General features: G+C 43.4%; 1 protein-coding gene across 1 annotated transcript in view; it reads right to left on the minus strand.

Moving 5' to 3' along the window:
• lamc3 (laminin, gamma 3) overlaps nucleotides 1-24,064 on the minus strand; it is a 99,165-nt gene that overhangs the window by 10,883 nt on the left and 64,218 nt on the right. The window contains exons 11-19 of the mRNA XM_035141640.2: nucleotides 23,552-23,655; nucleotides 20,765-20,992; nucleotides 7,733-7,921; nucleotides 7,210-7,455; nucleotides 5,770-5,923; nucleotides 5,537-5,679; nucleotides 5,182-5,360; nucleotides 2,204-2,384; nucleotides 631-863 (exon numbers count right to left, since the gene is read on the minus strand). Coding sequence (XP_034997531.2) covers nucleotides 631-863; nucleotides 2,204-2,384; nucleotides 5,182-5,360; nucleotides 5,537-5,679; nucleotides 5,770-5,923; nucleotides 7,210-7,455; nucleotides 7,733-7,921; nucleotides 20,765-20,992; nucleotides 23,552-23,655 — 1,657 coding nt within the window. The remainder of the gene's footprint in view (nucleotides 1-630; nucleotides 864-2,203; nucleotides 2,385-5,181; nucleotides 5,361-5,536; nucleotides 5,680-5,769; nucleotides 5,924-7,209; nucleotides 7,456-7,732; nucleotides 7,922-20,764; nucleotides 20,993-23,551; nucleotides 23,656-24,064) is intronic.

A 24,064-nucleotide genomic window follows, 5' to 3' on the forward strand; every position in this document is an offset into this window, starting at 1 on the left:
ATAAAAATGGGAAAACTAAATCAACAATTGACACAGTGGCATTTTTCCCCCTGCTAAATAATATGGAATTAAATTGCAGCTGCTTCAGGCTTAACCAAGTGATAAGGGCTACAGAGGTATTCCTGCACACACACACACGCAATCAGAAAAAGAGAGCCATCGTATATACTGGCAGAACAAGTCCTCTCATCTCCCCAATGCTAAATAACACGGCAGCGGTAACCATAATAGATTCCTGCGAGCGTCGAGGAGAGACAGTGAAAAGCCTCACGGTGGGTGAAGAACAAGTTGTTAATTTTAGCGTCCGTCAAACGCATCGGTTTGAGTTTGCCACTCACGAGGAGGGAGGGAGGGAGGGAGGGAGGTGGTGCGAGGGAGGAAATATTGTGTTGCTTTGGGGGATCTTTATGGATCCATACGAAGGAGTTTCCCCATGGGTAGTAAACCGCAGCTTCTCATAATACAGACAAGAAATCAATCACGTTACATACAATAACGGCATGCTTTTAGAACAGGGGAACAATTACATCATAGCCGCCCTTGAGCATTCTGTGATATTACCCAGAATACCTGCTACCTATGTGCACAATGAACACAAGGCTGAGGATGAGGTGTGTTTGATTCGCCTACCATGCTGTCCAGGTCCACTATTGCCTGCTTTAGCTGTTTCTGAGATATTCTGATCATGAGCACAGTGTCTGTGAAGGTCTGACACACAGCGCTGCTCCCTTCATCCTTCCCCGCTTCCTCTGTCATGCTGATGCTGCAGTTCAAAGTGGTTGTAATGCCATGCAGCTGGGCTAAGAGTGTGCCCGTAGAACCTTCCAGCGAGGAAAATTGCTTTACGAAGGCCTCCCGAGCTTCTGCGAGAACAAAGAGCACAAAGCAAATAAAACCATATTCAGACCTTGGCACATTATTTCACCAAGAATATTCTCCCTCCATCTCTTTGTAGCTGGTAAACTGTATTTTAACACATCTCTCTGAGCTGATGTATGAAATCAGACTCTTGTCCATATCTCTCTGTCTGCGGACGTAAAAAAAAAAAAAATCCAAACCATAATGAAATTCTGTCCAGATGTTGACGATTTGTCACAGTCTCACTTTGTATTCTGAGCTGTTTCTAACTAGCCACATTGTCAATTTAGAGCTGAGGACAATAAGTACATGTGTGGATGCTTGTTGCTTCTCTCTGACTTTGTATTGATCTAATCATTCCAGGAATATCTGTCTGTCTGTGTGTGGACTGCGCATCTTGAGAACTGGTCATCGTTTCAGCTTCACATTTGGCACGTCTGTTGTTAAACGAGGTGCAGTGTTGAATTTAGTGCGATTTGGACACACACTACATCACAAGTATTGATACAGTTTGAATAAACAATTACTGCAGGTCACTTCTAGACAGGCAGGTTTAAAACAGGCACTGCACTCCTTTTAAAGAGCGAGAGATAAATGCGTGCGGCTGTGAGTGTGTCCACAGTGTGAGCCTGTCGCTCCCACATACTCATTAAAACATTAGTGGGCCACCCAGGGCCAGAAGAAGCCCGGCTGGTAACTGTGTATGTGTGTGCATGTGTGTGTGTGTATAAGTATGTGGGAGGGGTATTCTCAGGGAAAAGGTTACTGTGATTGCAACTGTAATCATAATAAACCAGAGATTAGAGATGTGCTGCCTGTCATATAAATAGGGATTAAGTTGGTCACATGGCGCCTTGTTCTATATTGTTATGATTTGTCTCCATTTGGCCTGTGCAGCTGAGCCTGTAAGCCCCTTCCCCTCCAAAGATAATGACGATATATCAGCATTGTGTTAAAGTAATTGGGAGAGGTTTGCATTGTTGCCTGCCTCCTGATTTAATTGCTTTGTTGTGGTGTATCTGTAACGGCGTCACACTGAGGAGACACGGACAGAGCAGCAGCCCATTTGCAGAACGCCGGGGGCGGTTTCATGTCATTTTTCTGAGCCATGCTTGCTGGTCTTGTATGTACTGATATGGCATGTTATCATCTCGCAGCCAAAATGAGACACAATAGTTACAATGGCACATTAGAGTGAGAGCGAGAGCGAGAGAGAGACAGAGAGAGAGAGAGAGCTTCATGTTTCACAATGCAACAGCATCTCTTCAGATGTCATGACCATATAGGAAACATTAAAAGGAGTGACAGGGCGAGCGGAATTATCTTGGCTCGTGGCTGCTGTTACCTTGAAATGCCAGGAAATCCTCCAGAGCGTTGGGCAGAGAGTCCTCCCGCTGGTGCTCATGCTCAGAAAGCCGGGCTAGGTGATACTTCAGCAGGTGGTGCTGCTTCCCAAATCTACCTCGGCAATCAAAGTGAGCCAGGAGCTTCTCCAAATCCTGCAGGCGACTCTTCAGCTTTTCTGCCTGTAATAGCACCGAGATTTATCACTGACGGTGTCAATGAGAACACACATTTTGTGAAACAGAAAGAAAAGAAAAATCAGCCCCAACCCCACACACGGGGGCTGCTACAACAAATACCACAGAAAAATATCTATCCATCCCGATCTGTATTTATTTATTCAGACACAGGGATTGAGATAGGACTCTGATTCTTGCTACACCATAACATCAAAATGTAGTATTTCAACAAAAGCAATGAATAAATGAATATCAACAACGGGATAAGGATAGAATACGGTTTTCATACCCGCATCCACTCACACTGTTCCCTGCATAGCACGCGGCCCGAGGAAGGCATTTGAGGAGATAACTAGATTAGACTTCTGTGAGAATGGAAGTGCAGGTCTCGAAATGGAACGGAGGTGCTGGGATTGGCACCAATATCTTGACCCGGGCACTCAAATGGTCCAGACGTACAAAAAGAGTCTGTTAATGTGGCTGTGAACATGAATCTTTCTTCAAGTCCCGCATGTCGCGCAAGAGGATGCTAAGCGATCTAAGCATCAAGGTGTTAATGAGCTCACATCTTTAAATCCAGTCAATCCAACACCAGGTACCGCATATGGTTTATAACAAATCACATCCATCCCTGCAGTGATTTATTTTTGCCTTTGAACAAGTGTGGTATCCGTTTCATTATTTTCTCTCCAGTTTTTTTTTTAATCTCTTTCTTGATCATCGATCTCACATCTCTTGTCGCTTCCAACCTTGTTCTTTTTGTGCTTGTTAGTCTTTTTCTTTCCCCTCCCTGTGCGTAAGCCAGAGGAAAATGTGAGCGGAAAGATAGAGAGTGGGAGAGGCAGCGAGGGAGAGCTGGGGGGAGACCGAGGACAGAGAGAGTAATTGCAGGTGTTCGGAGCAGACAAGGCTCGGGATGTTCACTGAATTGCTAACACTGTGGAAATCACAGCATGCATTCACACAGGTACAAGCTTGTCCAGAGAGAACACACGGCCACTTTACCTCGAACAAGAATATGTACAGAGGGAAGACAGGACGTGCTGGTGGTATTGGAATGGCCTCATAGGGCACATCCAGGAGAGCAGCACCTTAGCAAAGGGACGTGGGTTCCAGCAAACATAAAGGGACAGAAAGACGCTGCACAGGAGATCATTAGGGCAAATGTCTCTTTCTGTTTCACTGCACATCCACTGTTTACTTCGCAATCTACAAATACAAAAGAGCCATATGGCTGCTGCGAGGGTCTACAAAGGCCGGATGTGCTGAGGGAATGTACTATTTCAAGAGCGCATTGCACCTCATCATAGAGAGAACCGAGACACAGTCTATACTTGATACAGGTTTGCAAACCATTGATATGAAGATGTGCAACTATAAGTGCAGCAAATGCACATGAATAGACCTGAATAAACACAGGGAAAGATGAAGAAGATAGAGATTCAAAGCAGAGGCATTAGCCCATTTACTCATGTATTATTTAAAATTACACTTATTTTCCCCACTTCATTTCAGAGGCTATGATGACACTTTGCCCAGATTTTATGTGACAGCTGTGTTTTCATATGGCTTTACATCAAGTAAAATGATCTAGATTTAATGATCTACAGGAAATTAATCAACATTTTTGTTAATTGAAAGTCAAATATCAAGGAAAAGTACTTGTTTGACACATCAAATAAAGTAGGAGGCATTTTTCAGTATTTTGGAATTCTATAAAAATAAAGATGGGAACAATTTTCCGCTGAGACCCTAAAATATATAATAAGCTCAAAATGTGATGCATTTATACACTTGATACCGTTCAGTAGTAGGTAGACAGTGGCTACAGTCAACACTTTTATTTGATCAGTGTTGTGTTATATTAACATGACCACTTACAGTGTGAGGTAGCTCTACAGAGCACTTATTTTTCTTTCACTTTTGTAGTTTTCCTGCCAGCAACATAAAGGGTTTGTTACACTCTGTGCTCTAATAGCTGTGTTTCTGGCCAGAGAAAAAACACAAAAAAAAACAACACAGAAAGCCTGTGTGTGAGAAAGCCACATTTTGTGACTATATAGACAATCGTTTCCCACATGAGTTGGTGGAGATCAAATACAGAGCTAAAAGGCGAGTGAGATTTATGGCTGCTTACACCCAAGAGGATTTTCAACTCTTGACCGATTTTAAAAACGTGGGAGACCACAGACATAATGACAAACTTGAAATCTCACAGAAATGTCTTCTTCTTCTTCTTCTTCAGTTCTTTTTATGGAGGTTGGCAAACGGCTTTTAGGTACATTACACCTTCTGAACTGGAGTGTGGAACACTCGCGTGATTAAACGTGACTTCATGACTTAAACATGGTTTTCTTTCGCGCTTCAGGGACCCCTTAACCGTCAGAGACCCCCTGGAACCCTCAAGGACCCTTAGGGGTCCCCAGACCCCACTTTAAGAACCACTGGTTTAAAGACCTTCAGCAAAGTGAAGATGAGCCATGCAAATAATTGGCTAAAAAGCTAATTTGCTGTTTAAGAATTAAGTTGAGTAATTTATTATTAACTACTAATATGTAATAACTATGTAATGTGTAATTAATAACATATCTAAAGTAACTTTATCTGCTGGAGGGCAATATTTTCCTTTAAAAGTTTGCTATATTATCTTTAAAGGTGATAATATGTTAAGGTTGCATTCACATATTGTTTCTGTAGGTTTCCGATTACTATCAGTGGTATTTTAAAATTCCTGATCCCTGAGTAATGGCCCTCAAACAAATATGCATCCAAAAATATTCACAAGCACCTATGAACTCACCTGTTTCTTGACGAGGCCATAGCAAACTGGGCACTCCTCACACTGGTGCGTGGCTCGGTTGTGGAAATAGTTCAACTCACATTGGTCACATTTGTAACCCACAAAGCCCTGGCGACAGTGGCAGGTGCCGTTCCCGTGACACTGCATGGAGATGGAGCCCATAGGGTCACAGTTACAGGCTGGGGGGAGGACAAAGGACAGGAAGGCAGGATGGGACCACAAGGAGATGGGGGAGCAGCGGGGGAGCAGAGATACACATTTAAAGAGTTAAAACTGCCTCCATGTGTGATCTGTATTAAGAGGATCAGAGGATGGTACAAAGTGCAGTTGTGGTGCATCGAGTTAAGTCCTGTACCTCTGCAACCTTGAGACGAGAAGCCAAAGAAGCCCACGCGGCAAAAATCGCACAATCTCCCCTCCACTCCTGTGCGACACATACACTGCCCTGTGATTGGATGACACGCGACGGACGACGAGCCAATTGGATTACACTTGCACCTTAGGGAGTGGCAAGAAAATTGTTTTTTTAGTGACAGATTTTGTTTTTGAGTCATATATTTTCATATAATGCACCATGAATGTTTTCACCTTTCACATCCTACACCGGCTTGGAGATGGAAGAAGCCAACTTCACAATAACTGCAATCCCGACCGGTCACGTGAGCGAGGCACGGGCAACCTCCTGTCTGAGGGTGGCACTCATCTACATGCCCTGAGGTTCCAGCAGGGTTGCAGCTGCAGGCTAGAGCAAACAAATGTAGTGATTTGAAAATGAAAACACACATACAGTATATTCAATTATTCATCTTAAATTTTACCCATGAATCAACTTGTCGCCCTGAGGATTTTTATTGATTTGATTCCATAGTGCTTGAGGCCAAATGGGAGGAAAAAGAAAGACAGTACCGAATAGACTTGTTGATCCCTCCCTGAGATTATTCTGTATTCAACAGTTACTGGTACAGGCATAACTTAATTATTATTATAATGAGAAGATTGAACACATAATTGCTATTACTCTTTGGTTCTGTCTGCCTTTTGTAACATAATTTGAGTTTTTACTCATTTAAAAAAAATCTCCCGACTCAATGACTTCAACATCTTCCTTTTCTTTCGTTGTCGGTATCTTTTAGACTCGCAGCCATTTGCCCGCCCCGTTTTCAGCTTTAACCTTTCATGACTCAAGACTGCAACACCTGTTGAATCTGAACTCCTCAATTGATTAGTCAAGTCCATTTCAATGAACCGCACTCTACGTCTCTTTAAAAGCTAAAACCCGAGGCCATGTAGGCCCTCAGTGGAAGTTGTTCTGGATATTCTTCAGACCATTACTTGACTTCACCTGTTCAGAGCAATCTGAGCTCTAACAGGATTCCTGGTGGCTTGTCATCACGCTGAGTGAGCATTCAAGACTTCTTAAAGATCCCCTTTATATACACGTATTAATGAATAGAAAAAAAGAATACTTTTCATGTTCTTGTTTATAATATATAATCGTTTTCCTCTTCTTTATTATTATTTTTCTTCTCCAGCCACTTTTGATTACCAACAACTCCTCTGACATCAATCAACTCAGCATTCACGCTGCATTTCCAACAGTAAAATGCATTTTCTAGTACAAAAATGCTTTTCCTCGCCAATTGTAAAATCCAGAATCTATGGAAATTAAATTTTTAAGTTAAACTACTGGACACAAAATGTCTCCTACTTCGCTTAAAAGTCAATTCTCAGTGTCTGTGCTCTTCGAGTTCAGACATTATACTTCAAGTTTAATACCGTAACCGAATTAGCTACAAAACTAGTTACAAAACCAAGCTCATATGCACACATCTTCAGCACAGAGGAAAATGTTTTCACTCTTCAGGTGATTAACATTCAGGTAACAGAAAAACAAAATACATTTTTCAAGTGGAGGCAGACTTAAACATTGTTTTACAGAAATAAAATCTTCTTCTCTCGACATTTCTGACAATAAACTATAAACATTATATTAAACAATCTGACCCCTGATCCTCCTCAGGTACTCACCATTGCACTTCTGACCAGCTGCCTGGCTCAGGGCATCGCCGTAGAAACCCCGCTGGCAGAGTTGGCAGTGCTCGCCCTCTGTGTGTCCCAGGCATTTCAGACATCTCCCGGTGACACGGTCACATATTCCCACTGCGTTGAAGTCTGCGTTGCCGTTGCAGTCGCATCTCACACATGGCCGAACTGCCCCAGATTGTCCCAGCGGATCGCCATAGTAACCGTCTTCACACATCTGACAGCGCATTCCTACACAAGGGGAAAGGTGAAAGAGATGGGCAGGAATTAGATGGATGACTGAGCCGGAGCGCTGCTGGAGGTCAGTCTCATGTCACAGCAAGAGTCTGTGTGCCTGAATCTCCGGTGGCACCCTGACACGACTGTCCCTGCGATTGAGCTGCTTTGAAGCAGAAGACTTTTCAGCATCAAGATCTCATGTGGAAATGCTCATATCAATTTGTTCTCGAAACCAAGCTCATTATTTACACGTGAGTTTGATTTGACACCATCGGCCGTCTCATCTCACCTGTCTGTCCGGGTGGACAGTTGGTACAGACCACCTGTCCCGTCTCCGCAATTTGGGCACAGCTGGTACGGTCCGGGCAAGGACAAGGCTGACAATCACCAGGCGTGCCAATCAAAGCGTTACCATAGTAACCGTCCAGGCAGCGTTCACAGGCCGTCCCGGTGGTGAAGTCTGAGCAATCGCACACACCTGAAACAGAGAGAGGAGTGTAACAACGACCTGCTCCCACTATTAACACACACACACACACACACACACACACCTGTTCACACACTGTACTTCATTGTCTCTCTGACACACACACACACACTGCAGTGGGTGGCGTTTCCCTGGTCTCCAGCAGAGTGTGCTGTGTCTCTGACCAATAACTGCAGCTCCTCGACAACAAATCCTCCCCTCCACAGCCCAACCCGGTATGAAAACATTCCCCACAAACCCACCATTGAGAGCAGAAGACAACTAAATTCATCCTGGCTATAATTGCTTTGGGAAATATAAGAGCCAACTGCAGTCCGAAAGACCTTCAAGAAGTAAAGCAATTCCCCCACCAAGCAGGAGAGATTACCAATTCTATGATGTCCTAAAAAGGAACTGTTGTTTCCAATGCCTAAGAAAAACAAGCCGGGGTTTTTTTGAGCGACTTTAAAGTTCTTCTCTTGGCATTGATTAAACAACTAAAAACTCTCTGTTCTGCAACATTACATATTTATGAGTTTTTATTTATTAGCCCTGCCAATCTCCTCCCACCCCTCAACTGCTCGCCTGCAGCGCCGAGTCGGTTCATCGCACACAAACCTCCGGCTGTGTTATGCTTTGATAGCTCGTGAACACTCCAAACAGTAAGGTAGGAGAAATTCAAACATACATGTTCATACTGAAAACAGACTCCAAAAGATAAGGATTGGTGAGGGGTCGCCTTCAAATCAATGTATCAGAATGTATTATATCTCTGCAATGTTAGAAAAGTATTATCTAACATGAGTCTTTGGCTCGACAACATTTTCAATACAGCTAAACAGAATGTCACTCAGAAGAGCACATACCTCCAGCAGGGCCCAGCAGTCCCCTCAAATTCTATCAAGTTGCAACAAATTGCACAAACTCATAGATATCACGGCCCTTTTTTTCCACCAAGATCCAAGAATTATTCACTGAGAAATAAACCAAAATATCAAAATATGCAATGTTAAAGAAGATCCAGCTCCATTCTGATCCTTTTGTGGTTTCGTGGCAATCCGTCCTGTACTCCTTGCTCCTTCTTGATTGACTTAATATTGTGTTTCTAATGGGAGATTAACCTTGGCCCTGATTGCCACCAATTCCTTAAGCTAAAGCTAAAAGGCTTAGCATGCTACTATCCCACCTGGCTGATACCCCTCGTAGTGCCAAGGCAAAACGAGGGCTATAAGAGGTATGCTATGGTGAAATGAAATGTTACGTTTTCATCTACCTTTGTTTGTAAATTAATATGATTAAGTAAAAAATACTATTTTGTGAAGTGGTGGGGCGAGACCCAAAGAGGGACCTACACAATTTTTGGTGCATTTCTGGAGATCGAGGATTTCTTTTCACTTTCTTTAACATTGCAAGATGTTTAAAACTTTTTCATTTCAGAAATTTCTCAGACATTTTAAGGGGACTGATGTTTATGAGCGGACAATTTGGTGCAGATCCAAATAAAAAGTCTGGATCTATTGATTTTAAAGGTGGTTTCATAAGGGGACTGTTGGGGACAGTATGAGCTTTACTGAGATCCATTCTAGTTTTGCTCATAATATGAGATAAAAAAAACACCATGTGGGCAAGTTAACAAGGTTAAAAACTTGATTTTCAATCTTTTAAGGATTTGTTCGTGTCCAACATGTGTTGATACACAGCGCACGTACACACACACACCAAATCTCCAATGAATTCAGCTCAGTTTATTGAGCAGATTTTCAGTCCTCAGTATGCCATATTTCAAATCCAGTAAGCTACAGGCAGTGCTGACTGATAGAACATGATAATCAGAGAAAATACCCACAGCAGTGAAGTGGTAGCATGACTGTAAAATAGCTCAAACTTATCTGGAGTAAAACAACCCCGTCTCCTGCTGCAGTTCAGTGACCTGCTTTGGCTCCGACGTCACGATCAGAGATAATTGGAGCCATATAGACCCTCAAAACTTTCATTTCACTGGTTGTTGATGCAAGAGTGAAAAACTGACATGATGTAATGTGGCATTTTAATCTTATGACTGAAGGACTAAAGTTTACAGAGCATCACAAAGTAATAAGCGTTAACATTCTTGGAAAACCGCAAAGACGAAAGCAGTTGCTCTGACTCCTACAAAGTTAAATCCATCAAAAGATCACAATGAGCAGATATTCATCACAGTTTAATCACCACTTTAATCTGCAACAAAACAATTGGTGCTGCAGAGTGTAACTGCAAGGAGATATTTAGCATTCCTGCTGCACTGCATGATTTTCTTTTTTTGCTTTCAGTATTCACCGAGCGTCTGGACGTCAGAGAGCCTACACCAATTTGAAACATTTCTAAAATTTCTCAAGTTTCTCAAATGACCCCAGCGTGTGTTGACAACAATAATTGCGCCGATTTTCTAGAGCACACCAATAAGATCTCAATGCAATTAATCGCAGGCATGCAATTTTTTTCTTTTGACTTCTCATTAAAACTTCCCAACACTCCCTAATAGCCTACGGTGTTATTCATAGAGAAGCTCTTCGCTGCATTTTAAAATCAGCCCACACCGCTGAATATTAGAGTAAAGAAATTCTCGCCTGTCGTTATGGGGGGGGGGGTCACTCCAAACCAAAGTTTCCCATCGCTCACAAAAGCCCTGTTAACTTCTGACCTGTGAGTCTAGTGTACGAGATAGAATAACAGCGGCAACGATCAATTGATCACATGGCCATTAGGGGAACAATTATCCTATTGCCTGATGAAGTATAGACGTCTGGGTGAAAATCAGTAGTTCTCCAGTTGAGGTGAGGTGAATAATACATTACTTCCAAGCATGTAAAGCAAGTCTATAAAGGAGAGTATCAATATCTAGTAATAATTATTGTTCCGAGCATAAAGAAGTGAATCTTACTTGAATTTCACAAGGCATTACAATGACACTGATGGTGTGGAGTGTCAATCCCCAATGAGCCATAGTAAATTTAATGGCAGCAGAAATGTGCTGACTTTACTGGGTGTGAAGATGACTGAGCATGATATGAGGCAGCGGAGCCACCGAGGGCCTCCTTGACACTATTATCATTCCGCCGGCTCCTCGGAAAAGCTAACGGCACGCACCACAAACTGTTGGGCGAGGGCGGGATCGGCGGTATTCCTCATTGTCATGCTAATTCTCACATTATACTACATAACATCCGCGTGGAATAATTTTTTATCAATGAATCAATGACCGTTCATTCAGATTTAATGAACTGGGATTTCTGTGAAACTCCCCCGCGGCGCTGCACGCTTTGAATTCTCTGACAAATCCGCACAATCCCACTGTTCTGCTCTCGCTCTCTTGTACTCCCTGCTCCTTCAGAGCTCGGCACTTCAGCTCGCTGCTCTCAGCCTCAACCCTGCGTGTGCGCTCTGTGACGGCAAAGCAATATTCCTGAATAGGAAATAAGCGTCTGAGTTTTTTACATTTTGTTATCTTGTTTTCAGTCCTCCTCTGTGGCCCCTCATTGCTCTCCACAATACACACATGTTCAGGACTAATGCACTGCATTAAGGTAGCCACTTGTGGAGGCTGTGAATACATTGCATACATCACTCCATGAAAGCCTCAGAGGCGCGGACAGGCACTGCAGATTGAATAAAAGACTGGTGGTTTTTGCATTCCACTCTTTTTCCACATTTCTTCTTTATTTGGGGGTAATTGTACTCCATCATTCGGTGTTCCTCTCAAACAAGCGCGTTGAGTACCTCCTCCAAAGATAGTGGTTATCTTTTGTTTGCAGAAGCCTGTAATAGCCTTATCACAAGATGGGGATAGAAAGAAAAAGGAGAAATGGATTTTAAATGAGTATGTTTTTGTATCGGAGAGGATCAGAGCGCACCATCTTCTGGTCTCGCTCTCAAGCTCTCCAGATTTATTTTCTAACCGAGGTGAGTTGCTTAAGATCACCCGCGCGTCATTCTGCACCATCTTGGGAGGTCTCTGTGAAGGAGAGGGGCAACATGTGAGGTCTCTGATGTGCGTGTAAAGCCCAGATACCCAAGGAAAACAAAGTCACACGAGTTCAAAGCAACACGTGACCGCTCATTTCTGTGACTGCTCCGACGATGTTTTGCTTTGCTCCGCAGCACAAATGGCCATGAAGTGATTTTCGAAAATAAATAAATAATAATAATTCAAGACTGAGCCCGAAATTTGGGTTATGTAAGCAAAATCACAACAAGGATGTCAAAAACAGGAGCTTTTCAAGACCTCCATATTTTTTCCAAGAGGCTAGTCTCCTTAGCCCACTGGAACATTAAAAAGCTCCGGGGCCGAGGGAATCTATTTACTAATGCATGTGAACACCCTGTTCTAATGAAGGGGAGAAGGAAGCAAGACGGAAAGAGAGAGAAACTTTTTGTCTGCCGCTCTAAAGCCTCCAGGGTAGAAAATCTGCTGCAGGACTGTTTGAGGGTGATGTTACTCTCTAATTCAACACAGATATGCTGCCAGTGCCGGCAGCTGCAGATGTGGCTTGTCAGTGGGGTCTGAACGAGTGGACTGCTGCAGAGGAGAGAGGGAGGATATGTCGAAGGAAACGAGGAGGGGCCGTATATTCTGTCCACCCCGTGCATAATGTGCACAATACGGATGACTGGGGAAATATGTTTTGTCACACTGCGACTGTGGAAAATAAATGCATCAATTCCTGTTTTGTGTACAGAGGCTGTCAGCCAAATTGTTATGGCCAAGGCCCTCGGGTGTCGGGGACGGGGAACACGAACAACAGTGGCTGTAGCTCATGTTGACTCGCCAAAGTTCTGGGTCACCTATAGAGGAGCCATGCAAACCTTTTCCCGTGTACTGTACACACATGTCAATGCATTCATGGAACTCATGGAAGCAGATAATTACCATAGATTAATTGTGTTTGAATAATAATATAGCTTTATTCATTTCATTTAACAACTAGGGTGAGACTTTCCCTCACAACTTTTGATTGCACTTGTGACTTTCTGCTTGCATTATCAGTCAGCCATGTTGGATTCATGGTGGCCTGAAGATGTCCTATATGAATTTTTTGATGGCCTGACTTTTTATCTACTACAAAAAGCAGTTAAAATGTGTCAGTTGTCTCATGAATAACCACAAAAGTTTGTAGTCATGCATGGTTCCCAGATGATGTTCCCTAGTGATTTTGGTGATACCCTGCACTTTCCTTTAGTGCCACCATGAGGATTACATTTGTGTTTTGGAGTTAAATATTTTGATAACTATTGTATTTGTTGCCATAAAATATGGTATAGACATTTCAGTTCCTCTATGGATGAACTTGCTACATTGCACTTTGTGCCTGAATTAAGATGCTAACATGCCAAGATTATAAATGTACTGTTATCGCTACACCTGCATGTTAACATTAAAGGGGACATAGCATGCAAATTCCACTTTGTTAGTGCTTCTACACGTTAATGTGGGTATCTGGCATGTCTACCAACCCAAAAACTCTGGGAAAAAAACACTCGCGCATTTTGTTATGGTTCCTCTAAGTCAGAAACGTCATGCTTGAGCGACTCGATTGAGCTTCCTGGGTTTTGTGTCGTAACAAGGCACTGGAAGTCTCCTACATGGCCTTGGCCCACCCCCACCCATCCCCCTGTCCCCCACACTCGTTCGCGGGTTTACACCGGACGCAGCGAGGCTGAGAGGCAGCGCAGCGCCGTTCCCAAGCGCACAGCCGCCTGGCTGTTCACAGGGGACGAGCATTTCTCCGCGCTGGTCAGCCCGCGATTCACTCACATGTGGCATTTGTCTGGATCGTTGGGACTGGGAGGCTGCAGCAGCTGCTCGGGAGCGACCGCTCGCTCTCCCATGCGTGAGCTGGAATTTGTGTCAACGCCACACAGCCAGCAGTGTGGAAGACTTCCGCAGTGTTCAGCACTACTGCAACACCGGTCAAACACACAGAACCCCCACTCGTTACGCCGGGTTTACACCGGACGCGGAAGCGCCGCTGCGAGCAGCGCAGCGCCGTTCTCAGCGCAGCCGCCTGGCTGTTCACACGGGACGAGCATTTCTCCGCTGGTCAGCCCCATAGACTGTATATATAAGGTCAGCCCGCGATTCTGCTTTCTCCGCTTGTTGTTGTACCCGTTGAATGTCGGGGTTCGGGGTAAATGATGGTCTTCATAGCCCCCCACCCTCTCTTTCTATCTCTGTCTGTCTGCTTGTGTGCTTGTAGTGGATGGGCAGGGGACATTTAATTATGTGATTGGGAAAATTAAAACTCCAGGACAACAAGGGGAATACAAAGTATGGGATGCATATTTGATAATTTATATCATATAAAATATGTAATTTATATCGTTTACAATCATGGGGGGAGAGGGGGGAGGGGGGAGCTGGCTCATTAGCATTTAAAGGAACAGGCACTCAAAACAGGTCACTCTGTGGAGGGCTGTTTTATACAGGGTAAAAAGGGTGCTGTTTTAAATGATCCTTGTGGTATTTTGACCAAAGTATGTTACAGACATTTCATTAAGACCCCAAGGAACCATATCAACTTGTGGTAAAATGGGCATGCTATGTCCCCTTTAAACATCAGCATTCCTGCGAGCATGTTAGCCTGCTAATGTTAGCAACTAGGTCAAAGGACAAAAAGAAAAGAAATCTAAATTAGCCTCTTCTTTGAGTCTCTGTCTCAGTGGCTTTCGCCATTGTCTTCAACAATAGAATACACCACAGTATCATTTACAAACACAATACAATGCTAATTTGGCACAGAACAATAATTTAATGTTTTTTGATTTCAAAAGACAAACAATCAAAGGCTACAGTGCAGCTTTTGTTTTATATTGAACCAATCAGACGGAATAATTTGATTAATTTCCTTTCAGCTTATCAATGACATTATAAAAGAGAAACATCAGTTGGGCTAAAAGTGATTGAACCAAATCATATTTTTTCATCATATCTCCTTCTCAAAATCCTTTTGTGTAGATTTATGAGGTTTGTATGATTGATTTTGAATGAAACCACATGTTTTCAGCCCATATCATGCGGTTATGAAGAAGTTCATCTTTAGTCAGCTATATTCTGCTGACCACAAGTACCTGGATGCCGCATGTGCATCCGCTCTACAAATACAAAAATAAGGACTTTGTGTCCCTTGTTCTGTTTCATAACAGCATATGCTTGTTTCTGGCTTTGACATTTGTGTGGGGCCAAATTTCTTGAATAATGCACAGTGGTTGTGTATAGCTAAATGTCACGCCCACTGCAGTCTGGTGGAAGAGGATGAGAAATGGAGGCTTACGTGGTCTCTGTCTGCGGAGGGGAACGGACCACCAGGGGCTCCTGCAGCGAAATGCATTGAAGTCAGCCTAATAAAGGCCATCACCCAGAATACCTGTCTCATTGTATCACTTAGGGTGCGGATAAAGAAATGACCAAACATGCTGCTCATTACAATACTCATTAGAATGCATGGGTAAAACGGAGGATACTGTGAGTCAGTGTTTACCAACAAAGGGCCGCTTTACAATGAGAGAGAGAGGAAGCCAGGGCGTGTATTTCCCACATGCCTGCTTAAATGCCATCTTCAGCCCTCAGAGGTCATTAGTTACAAAAATCTATGGGAGAAAGTTGAGGCAGACAAACTGATGCGGAGTGAAGCTGGCCCCTGCGCTGGCTTATTCAACCCGCTAATCTCTCTGGTGGGTTGTGTTTGTTGCGGGCTAAGCCCCGAGATGCCTGGCCTGTATCAGCCTGATGGGATACGAGCAGCGACAGCGGGGGGAAAAGGAAGTGAGAAGGAGCAAAAAAAAAAAAGATGGATGTAGTCAGCTTGAATGAATCTTACCATGTAATTTCTTCTGCTGATCCTATTCAGTACGCTTTACTTATCTGCTCACAACCAGCATATTCGTTTCTACACAAAAATAAACAGAAAGATAGACAATGTGCACACTCTGCCTGCCTGCCTTGGTTTCTAGGCACACAGTATGAGATCGCTGATTTGAAGAGGTTTCAGATTTTTCCCTCGGTGAGTTTAGGCAAAGAAAATATTTTGCAGAACTAAGCTGGTGCTGCTAAAAAGAACAAGTTTCTTGTGTCTAAAAATAGCCAATATGAAAAGAAAACCATCGAAATAACTACACAAGCGCTGTATCTGTGTATTAGGCTCATATTAAAGGAAAAAGAAAACTTGACAATTTGAGAATGATTTTATGATTTTATGACATTAAAGCTTAAATATTACAAGAATAAAGTCAGAGTTAAAAAAACTAAAAAAAGGTGTTTTAGATAAATATTCCAGTAAAGATACTACTGCAATTTAGTCCTGCACTTTCTTGTAGTTGGGAGACATAGACTGATTGAAGAAGACAAAGAGTCCACAGCCAGGCTATAGCTGCTCTGTGAGGCCGTAATTGGGCACAGAGGTGCTGCACGCGTCTGTTAAAAAGTGCAGCCCCCTCAACAACACTTGAGTAAATTTCTCAGACTTAAGAACGTGCTTCCCTCTGTATTCACATTGAATTTTCACAGGTTGAGGATTTGTGTGATTTGACTTTGAGGAGTTTCCCGGTAAATTCATTTTGGACTTGCAAGCATGCACCAGTTGGACTTGTTCCCCCGAGGATATGAGTGTGGAGGACTAACACAGGTCCATTAGGCGAATGGGCTAACAGAGGAGCTCTAATACAGCGCCCGAGCGCCTAATGTCCAGGAGAGAGCATCATGTGTTTCATTTGTTTCACTGATTAATGATCCCTCCCCCACAGCATGGCCTGCAGAGAAAATTGAGTGTCTCCATTTTATCTATACATTACAATCATCTCTCTTCTTCCTCAACACTCTCCCTGGAGCTTGTAAATCATGGCCTGTGCCCAATTTTATGGCTGGTGTGTATGCAATTAACACAGTGTCCACACTTTATGGATGCATATGCACTACACTGGTACACTGAAACAAAAGTTATGTCCAAAACTGTGCAACACACACATGGCTTAGTATCTAAAGGACATATGTTTGACTTCATCATCCCAGCAGCACCGGCGCTCAGCAGAAGTCGCGACACGCTCGTTCCACCACAAATATTAACATTTCCAATCTGTTGTGTTGCTCTACAAGCAAATAGAACCGACACGACTCAGGGAGTGTTAATAAATCATGATTATGAAGCACCATTGGCTGCGGCTTCCCTCGGCAGCCAGCGAATAAACTCCATCCCGGTTTCTGTCGGCGGGCACACCCTGCAAGATGATGCAAGTCGCTCGGTAATTATACAGCAATTAGGATTCTGATAGGAGAAACAGCAGGTTCGTCCGCCCTCCCGGTGACAGCTGATGAACAGGGTGTCTCTCGTCGGCTTACTTTGATAGCTCCCCTTGACCTGAACTTATAGATTTATGGCCAGCTTGTTTGCTTCATTCTTTATTAAAGGGGAGCCAGCGGGCCTGCGGAAGATGACATGCCATCATCCATTTCAAAAGGAAAGGCTAATTTTAACTAGCTTCCGTTTGCTGATCATCAGCTAATGCTATTCAACCCAGGAGCCTCATGCCAAAGGACGCAGCACACAAGGGATTCTTGATCCATGACTCATCGTGTTCCATATTTCACGCTCATTCATCATTTGTGTGGCGCTATAAATATTTTTTAAAACATCCTGAAAAGCACGTCAGAGAAATAATCTTTCGTTTACGGAGACGTGTCAGGTGCAAACTCTGTCAAGATGCTGCACGCCGCTGAGCTCAACCTGCTCAGTGCAAACCAAAGCCACTTTGGTGTTTAACAGGCTCATTAATAAATACTGCAGCTTTTCTTCCAACAGCTCAGAACGCAATCACAGTTTGTTCAGATCAACCGGGAACTATGAAGCCCCTTCCGACACTTTCAATCTTCCTTTCTATCCAGGGTTTTCCTCTCATATCTGCTCTCACGAGTTCAGGTTAGCAACTAAATCCTGTTCTATAGTAAAACAATTAAAAAATCCAACATTGCATGGGAAAAACAGCATGGATCCACCTGTGAGGATGTTGAGTATTAAGAAGACACCTGCGAAACTCAGGAGGAAAATCCAAAGAAGAGTAAACTTGAGAGGAGTAGGCACAGAAGGGAGTCAAGGACGCTGAAAACTAAAATGAAGGTGACTGAAGGGAGCAGTTGCAAATCCTATAGCTGAGGAAGAAGTGAGGAGAAGAGAGGCTGACTGGGGAGTCTGGGGAGACGAGAGGAGTCTGACAGAATTGTGTGTGTGTGAGAGCGAGCGAGACAACCAGATTGAGAAGAGACATAAGAGACACAGGAAATCTGCAAGCAAATTAGACATCATTAGCCGAGAGGCGGTTAACAAGTCTAATTAGGGGGGAGGCAGGCAGGCAGTGATACCAGACTTGCTTCCGGACCTCAGACGCACACACACTCGCACACACACACACACACACACACACACACACACACAGTCATATAAACACACACATAGTCACAAACATAACACACACACACACAGCCAAAGCTTCAGGCGTCTCCTAACTAGGTCAGATCTCTGAGACTTTAAGTTGGAGGGTGGGAGAGGGAGATCGAGAGGAAGAGAGAGATTGAGGAAAGATAAAAGACGGAGGGTGAGACCTTGGAGGGGATAGTTGTCTGCTCTTGGTGAGATGGAGAGACTTGTTTAAAGCTGCGAGAGTGAGATAGTGTGGAGAAAAAAAAAAGGAAAACTCCGAGAGACTGCATCTAGTACACACCAACAGATACACACATATATAAATAACTGCATCCAGGTTGTTTACACACCCAACAGCTGTTGTTTTACTTCTGTCATTTACTTGACGTTGCGTTTAGGATATGAACCTGAAAGGATGCCGTTGTTATCTCCCGTAAAAATGTCAGGTGCATTAAATTCACTCCTCTAGTTCGTCGGTTATTACAAAGATTAGCTGTGTGAGATGAGGGTATTGCTGTATTAGTACAGCCATCCAGTTCTCATTTTGAGTGATAGCTTGCCAGTGCCCCAGAGGGATGACTGAGTTATGTTCCCCTTGATGCGATGATGACTGAATGTCAGTTCCGGAAAGACAGAAAAATGCTTCAGTCGAACAGCCTGTATCTCTTTTCTGTTCCCTCTGCTCTCTCACAGGCGCAGTGACAGAAAATATTGTCTCAACAACCTCTGATGATCCCTCATCTCATGTTACTCTGGCTGGATGCTTCAGAGGAATGGCTTTATTGTCCAACTAGCAACTTGGATCGCTTTTATGTCATACAATACCATTGTTGCTACTGCAAATTGTTCTGTTACCAATAAGAGAATGTTGTCATATCCAGTCCCGAGAGCAGCAACATTGAGCAGTGACTTGTGAAGTGGTGGGCCTTTTAAATCACTTTGTGAAAACCTCTCTAAAGTTACTCGAGCTACAGTATGTTATGTGGGGATTTAGTGTAAAATGGGAAGTTATGATTTTTTCCCTGTGCGCCGGCTTAGCAGGAGGCGGGGTATTTTTTTTCTCCCCTGTCTGTGTGTGTCTGTGTGTGTGTACAAAACAACTCAACAACGTACGCATGGATGGATTTTTATTAAACTTGCTGGAATTATATATTGTGAGCGAATCTCCAGATGATTCAGTTTTAGAGCTGATCGGTCAAAGGTCAAGGTCCGAAAAACACATTTTCCAAGATTTTTCTGCAAATAATAAAGCAAGAGAGAGTAACTGAAACTTATATTGATCAGAAAATGATCCCACATCATATGATGTCATATTTTAAAAAGAAGCCACGATGACATTAAAGTCATACACAGTTCAAAAATGCCATTTTTGAGAAGTCTCTCTGCATCTTAAAGGACTATAGACACAACCTAAAGCTTATTAAAATAAAAATTAAAAATGTATAATCATGGTATCATAAAGTGTAATAATGCATCAACCAATAAGATATGGGACACAGTTTTTAAAAAAACAATCATTCATCATTGTATTACTACAATATAAAGAAGTCTGATTGGGGTATATACAGCGTACGTGCAGGATATTCTTTGCACCCAATGTTTTTCTATTTCTTTTCTTTAACAACTTGGGTCATAAAGGGATGCAACTGATTAACTTTTATTCTTAAATGATTCCTGCAGCACTTCAGTGTTATACTTCCATGAGGTTGGTGACATGCAAGAGATGGATTACAAAAAGAAAGGTCAGAGTTGGTACAGCGGAGGCTGCCAAATCCTGACTTTTAGGTCCGAGTATCGGTCAAACTTTAAAATGCTGGACCCCACACTTCCCATATTGCCACCTCAATAGCCTTCTCTCATAATGCACTGGTTACATAATGACGTGATAGTTATGAAATCCGTAAAGTTTGGGGTTTAACACCTCGAGCAACAGACTTTGTCGAACATGAGACTTCCGTGTTTGTTTGGTCACCACTGGTGACTCACCACATACATGTTGTTGGAAGATAAATCTTTCTGCTAATGATGTGTCAGCTGTAATGAGACTTAAATGCTACAAGATGGGAACTGAGAAACACAAACACAACATTAGATCATTCCTGATTGTAAAATGTAAACAAAGCTTTCCCTTATGTGTCAAGTTTCAGCCGACACTCAGCGATAAAGCCAGAGCAGACATGATACGGCTGCTTTCACACTCTTTGAAACAATGCCCATGACTACTAAATTGATTTATTATTTCACCTTTTCAGACTTTTCTACCTCAGCAGCAGTCATTGAAACAGAAACACTGCTGATTGTTTGTCAGTGAAGTGACACCAAAGTCATCATGCCTGCTGACATTTTCCAGATTTGCTATTTGAACACAGTTGTGTATAAGAGCCAAATATACTGTAAATGCTGAATTTATTACCTGTCTCCGGATGGCAGGTGCCGTGCTGGTGGCAGCTGCACGGCACGCATGTTGAGAAAGACTCCCTTGCGGGGACTTCCCACGTGAATCCCGGGGCGCACCGCTCGCAAAACTGCCCCGCGAAACCTGGGGGGCAGGAGCAAGATTCCACCCATGGAGCAGGAGGGCTGGCCGGACCAGGGGAGATTAAAGCAGAGGTCAGGGATACACCCGCAAGCTGTGATGTGTCTGGAGAGGAAGGGAGAAAGGAAGGGAGAAAGGAAGGGAGAAAGGGAAAAGATGAGATGAGAGTGCTTAGTCATAAATTGGACACTTAAAGAAGTCAGTAGTCAACTGATAATTGTCACCTCAGAGACTTGTTGAAGTGTTTGGGCACCTTTTCTCTGGAATGAGGGGTACGTATATAAGTGTGTGTGTGTGTGTATCTCATTAAACAGTAGGTTATTAGCATTTGTTGCAGTGCTGTCCCTCCCTCCCTGTCTCATTACAGGTTCTGGCCTATGTTTACAGTTTGCAGTCTGACACACACACTCACACACAAAAACACACAATAATAGGTTCATCCACCCACATGCAGGTAAATGGCACACTTAATGCTCACTCACACATGCACATGTAGGCACCCCCACACCCACAAGCACGTGTGCACACAGGCACACACGCATGCACACACGCATGCACGCCAACCAGGTAATCTTTAATATAGCAAATTAATAAATCGCTGCGGCCAAACAAGGCGAGAAGAAAAGGAGACAGAGGAGATTCGGTGGTGGTATGTCAGACGTGCAGCTCCTGCGGGGGTTTTCAAGATCCCTCTCTCCTCTCATGAATAGTGATGGGGCAGGACATCCTGAACCGAATCACTTTCACCCTGTTCTCTCTAAACCACAGCCACTGAACACAAATTTATATTTGGCCCCAGAGAATGCGGGAGACGGACAGATAGACAGATGGACAGATGGACAGATGGACAGATGGACAGATGGACGGATGCATTGATGGATGGATGGACGGAGGAGAGAGTGTGAATGAGCAGCTGCATAACAAGGAAAATCTCAATCAAAGAAACAGTGAAGAGCGAGAAAGTGGAAGAACCAGAGGAGAGGATGGACCTTGACTTCTAACAAGTCGTGATCCAGCCGTTCCTTCAGCGCTGATGGAACCCGGTCCGTGTGCAGCTCTGAAGGATAATGAGCGGGCGAGTCTGTCCTCTTCCCTTTTCACAACTCGCCTCGGTCTCCACCTTTCACTCTCCTCTACCGCTCCGAATCCTATTAGCTCATTTAAAAGGGGGATAAATTTGTGATTTCAGTTAATTAAACACTTTTCATTTTAAGTCACACTGTGACAAGTTCTACCGATCAATCCTTCCTCCCAGAAACCTTGTCAGACAAGTTGAGTTTAAGTTCCCTTGACTGCAACCCCGCCAATTAGTACACTTTAGGCCTCTTTAGGAACCTGTACATTAAGTCTATAAGCCACCGATTTCTCTTAGACGCCCGATATGGCCACTCTCCGGTCAAAATGTAATTTATTCTGGCAGAGAAAATGAACGGCTCACCGTGACTGCCATAAAAAGCCTGTCTTTATAGACTAAAAACAACTCTCATTTAAAATAACACGTTTCTGTTATACGAGTCACACTGCGGTAAAGAGAGAAATTTAAAAAGTAAAGGAGGACAAGAGATGGAAACAGGCGAAAAGACGAGATGTCAACTTCAAGGGAATTTGATATTAAAAGTTTCTCATGCAGCCCGCAGCGTTGAGGCAGCTTCCCCCCGTGATGTGCAATGGATCCGGTGCAAACTGTGTGCTTGACTTTGTTTGCACTTTCATGTGGGTGGTTGGGTGGTTACAGGAAAACAGTTTAATGGAATATGCATGACTGTGCTTCTGTGCCTCCACCAACTTCTGCGTCTGTCTTTTTCTGCACGCCCAAGTGCACGTAGCCAGCTACACGCCAGTGAGTGTCACACTGCCTGCACTGCCTGCAACTAATTAAAATGGGTGTAAGTAAGCGAGAGAGCTGGTGAATTTTTGGCCAGCTGTTCTGTCTTGCCGGTGCCTTAATCCGCCATAATGCCGCTCAGATCCTGCCCGTGCTTTACAATGCACACTATCGGATGGAGAGGGAGGAGGAACAAGATAAAAATAAGAGGAGGATGTTCAAGGAGGAGTTACAAACATCTGGGAATAAATGTCCTGTTTTCTGCTAAGCCAGATTTGGAACAGTTGAACTTGTCCCTGAACACAAACACTGACTTTGTTTAAGAAAGTATGTTTGGTACAAATTTAACAAGTCGTGCCGCTCGGGGATGAAAATATACATTTGTTTTCCATTGATAGCAATGTGAAGGATTTGAAATTTTCTGTGGCACATTTACTGTTGTTATTTGACAATGGCCATGCACCTTGGTATGTGACAGTGAACAACAACAACACATAAGGTATACTCTCAGTGCAGTACAACATGCACAGTAATGTTGTGATGGTCACCCTAAACAGCATTAAAAATGCATAGATCCCACACCATGTACTGTACATATAGATGGACGGCACATCTCCACTTCCTCTCTCAATCCAGAAAGGAAGAGAAAATATTTTTATTTTGGGCACTGCCCTATCCACCGGCATGGAGGAGACAGGATGTATGACCTTTGCTGCCGCCAGCCACCAGGGAGCGATCAACACACTTTGGCTTTACTTTGTGCGAGCTGCCATGTCGTCCATCTTTATATACGATAGCAACGTCTGTGCACACACTAGTACACACAAACACACGCTTACAATTGTTCCCTCCGGCGTTGCTGATGCTGATGGCAGTCAGGTTGTACAGGAGATGCTGGAACTGGAAGGCCGACAACGCAGGTTTGAATCTGGACTCGTGGAGCCTGGGAAATGAGAAGAGAGAAACAGAGAATTTACAGTGTGTTTGTTCTCTGCGTTCAAATACAACTAAACTATGATTAAACAGCAGAGGCGCCAAATGTTAAAAAACCTCAACAGAGTAAATTTGTTTGCGAGGCTGATTTATGTACAACTGGAGTGGCTTTTGGAGCTATTTAATTACTCTCTATAACTAACTAGGAGGATATAAAAATGCCCTGGCACACATGCGGTTGATTTTTTATGGTAGGCTATATAAAGCACTACCATATAGTGGAAGCAAAAAAAAAAAATGAATGTGCTGACTTCAACACATATTCAAGGTCTTGATCACTGAGCTCTGCCGTCTGCTGAAGGATGTTCTGCAAAGCCAGACTGTGCAGCGGACATCTGCCCGTTTTACTCCAGGTGTCA

This window comes from Hippoglossus stenolepis, chromosome 18 (assembly GCF_022539355.2).
Source record: "Hippoglossus stenolepis isolate QCI-W04-F060 chromosome 18, HSTE1.2, whole genome shotgun sequence".
In the NCBI taxonomy this organism is placed as follows: Eukaryota; Metazoa; Chordata; class Actinopteri; order Pleuronectiformes; family Pleuronectidae; genus Hippoglossus; species Hippoglossus stenolepis.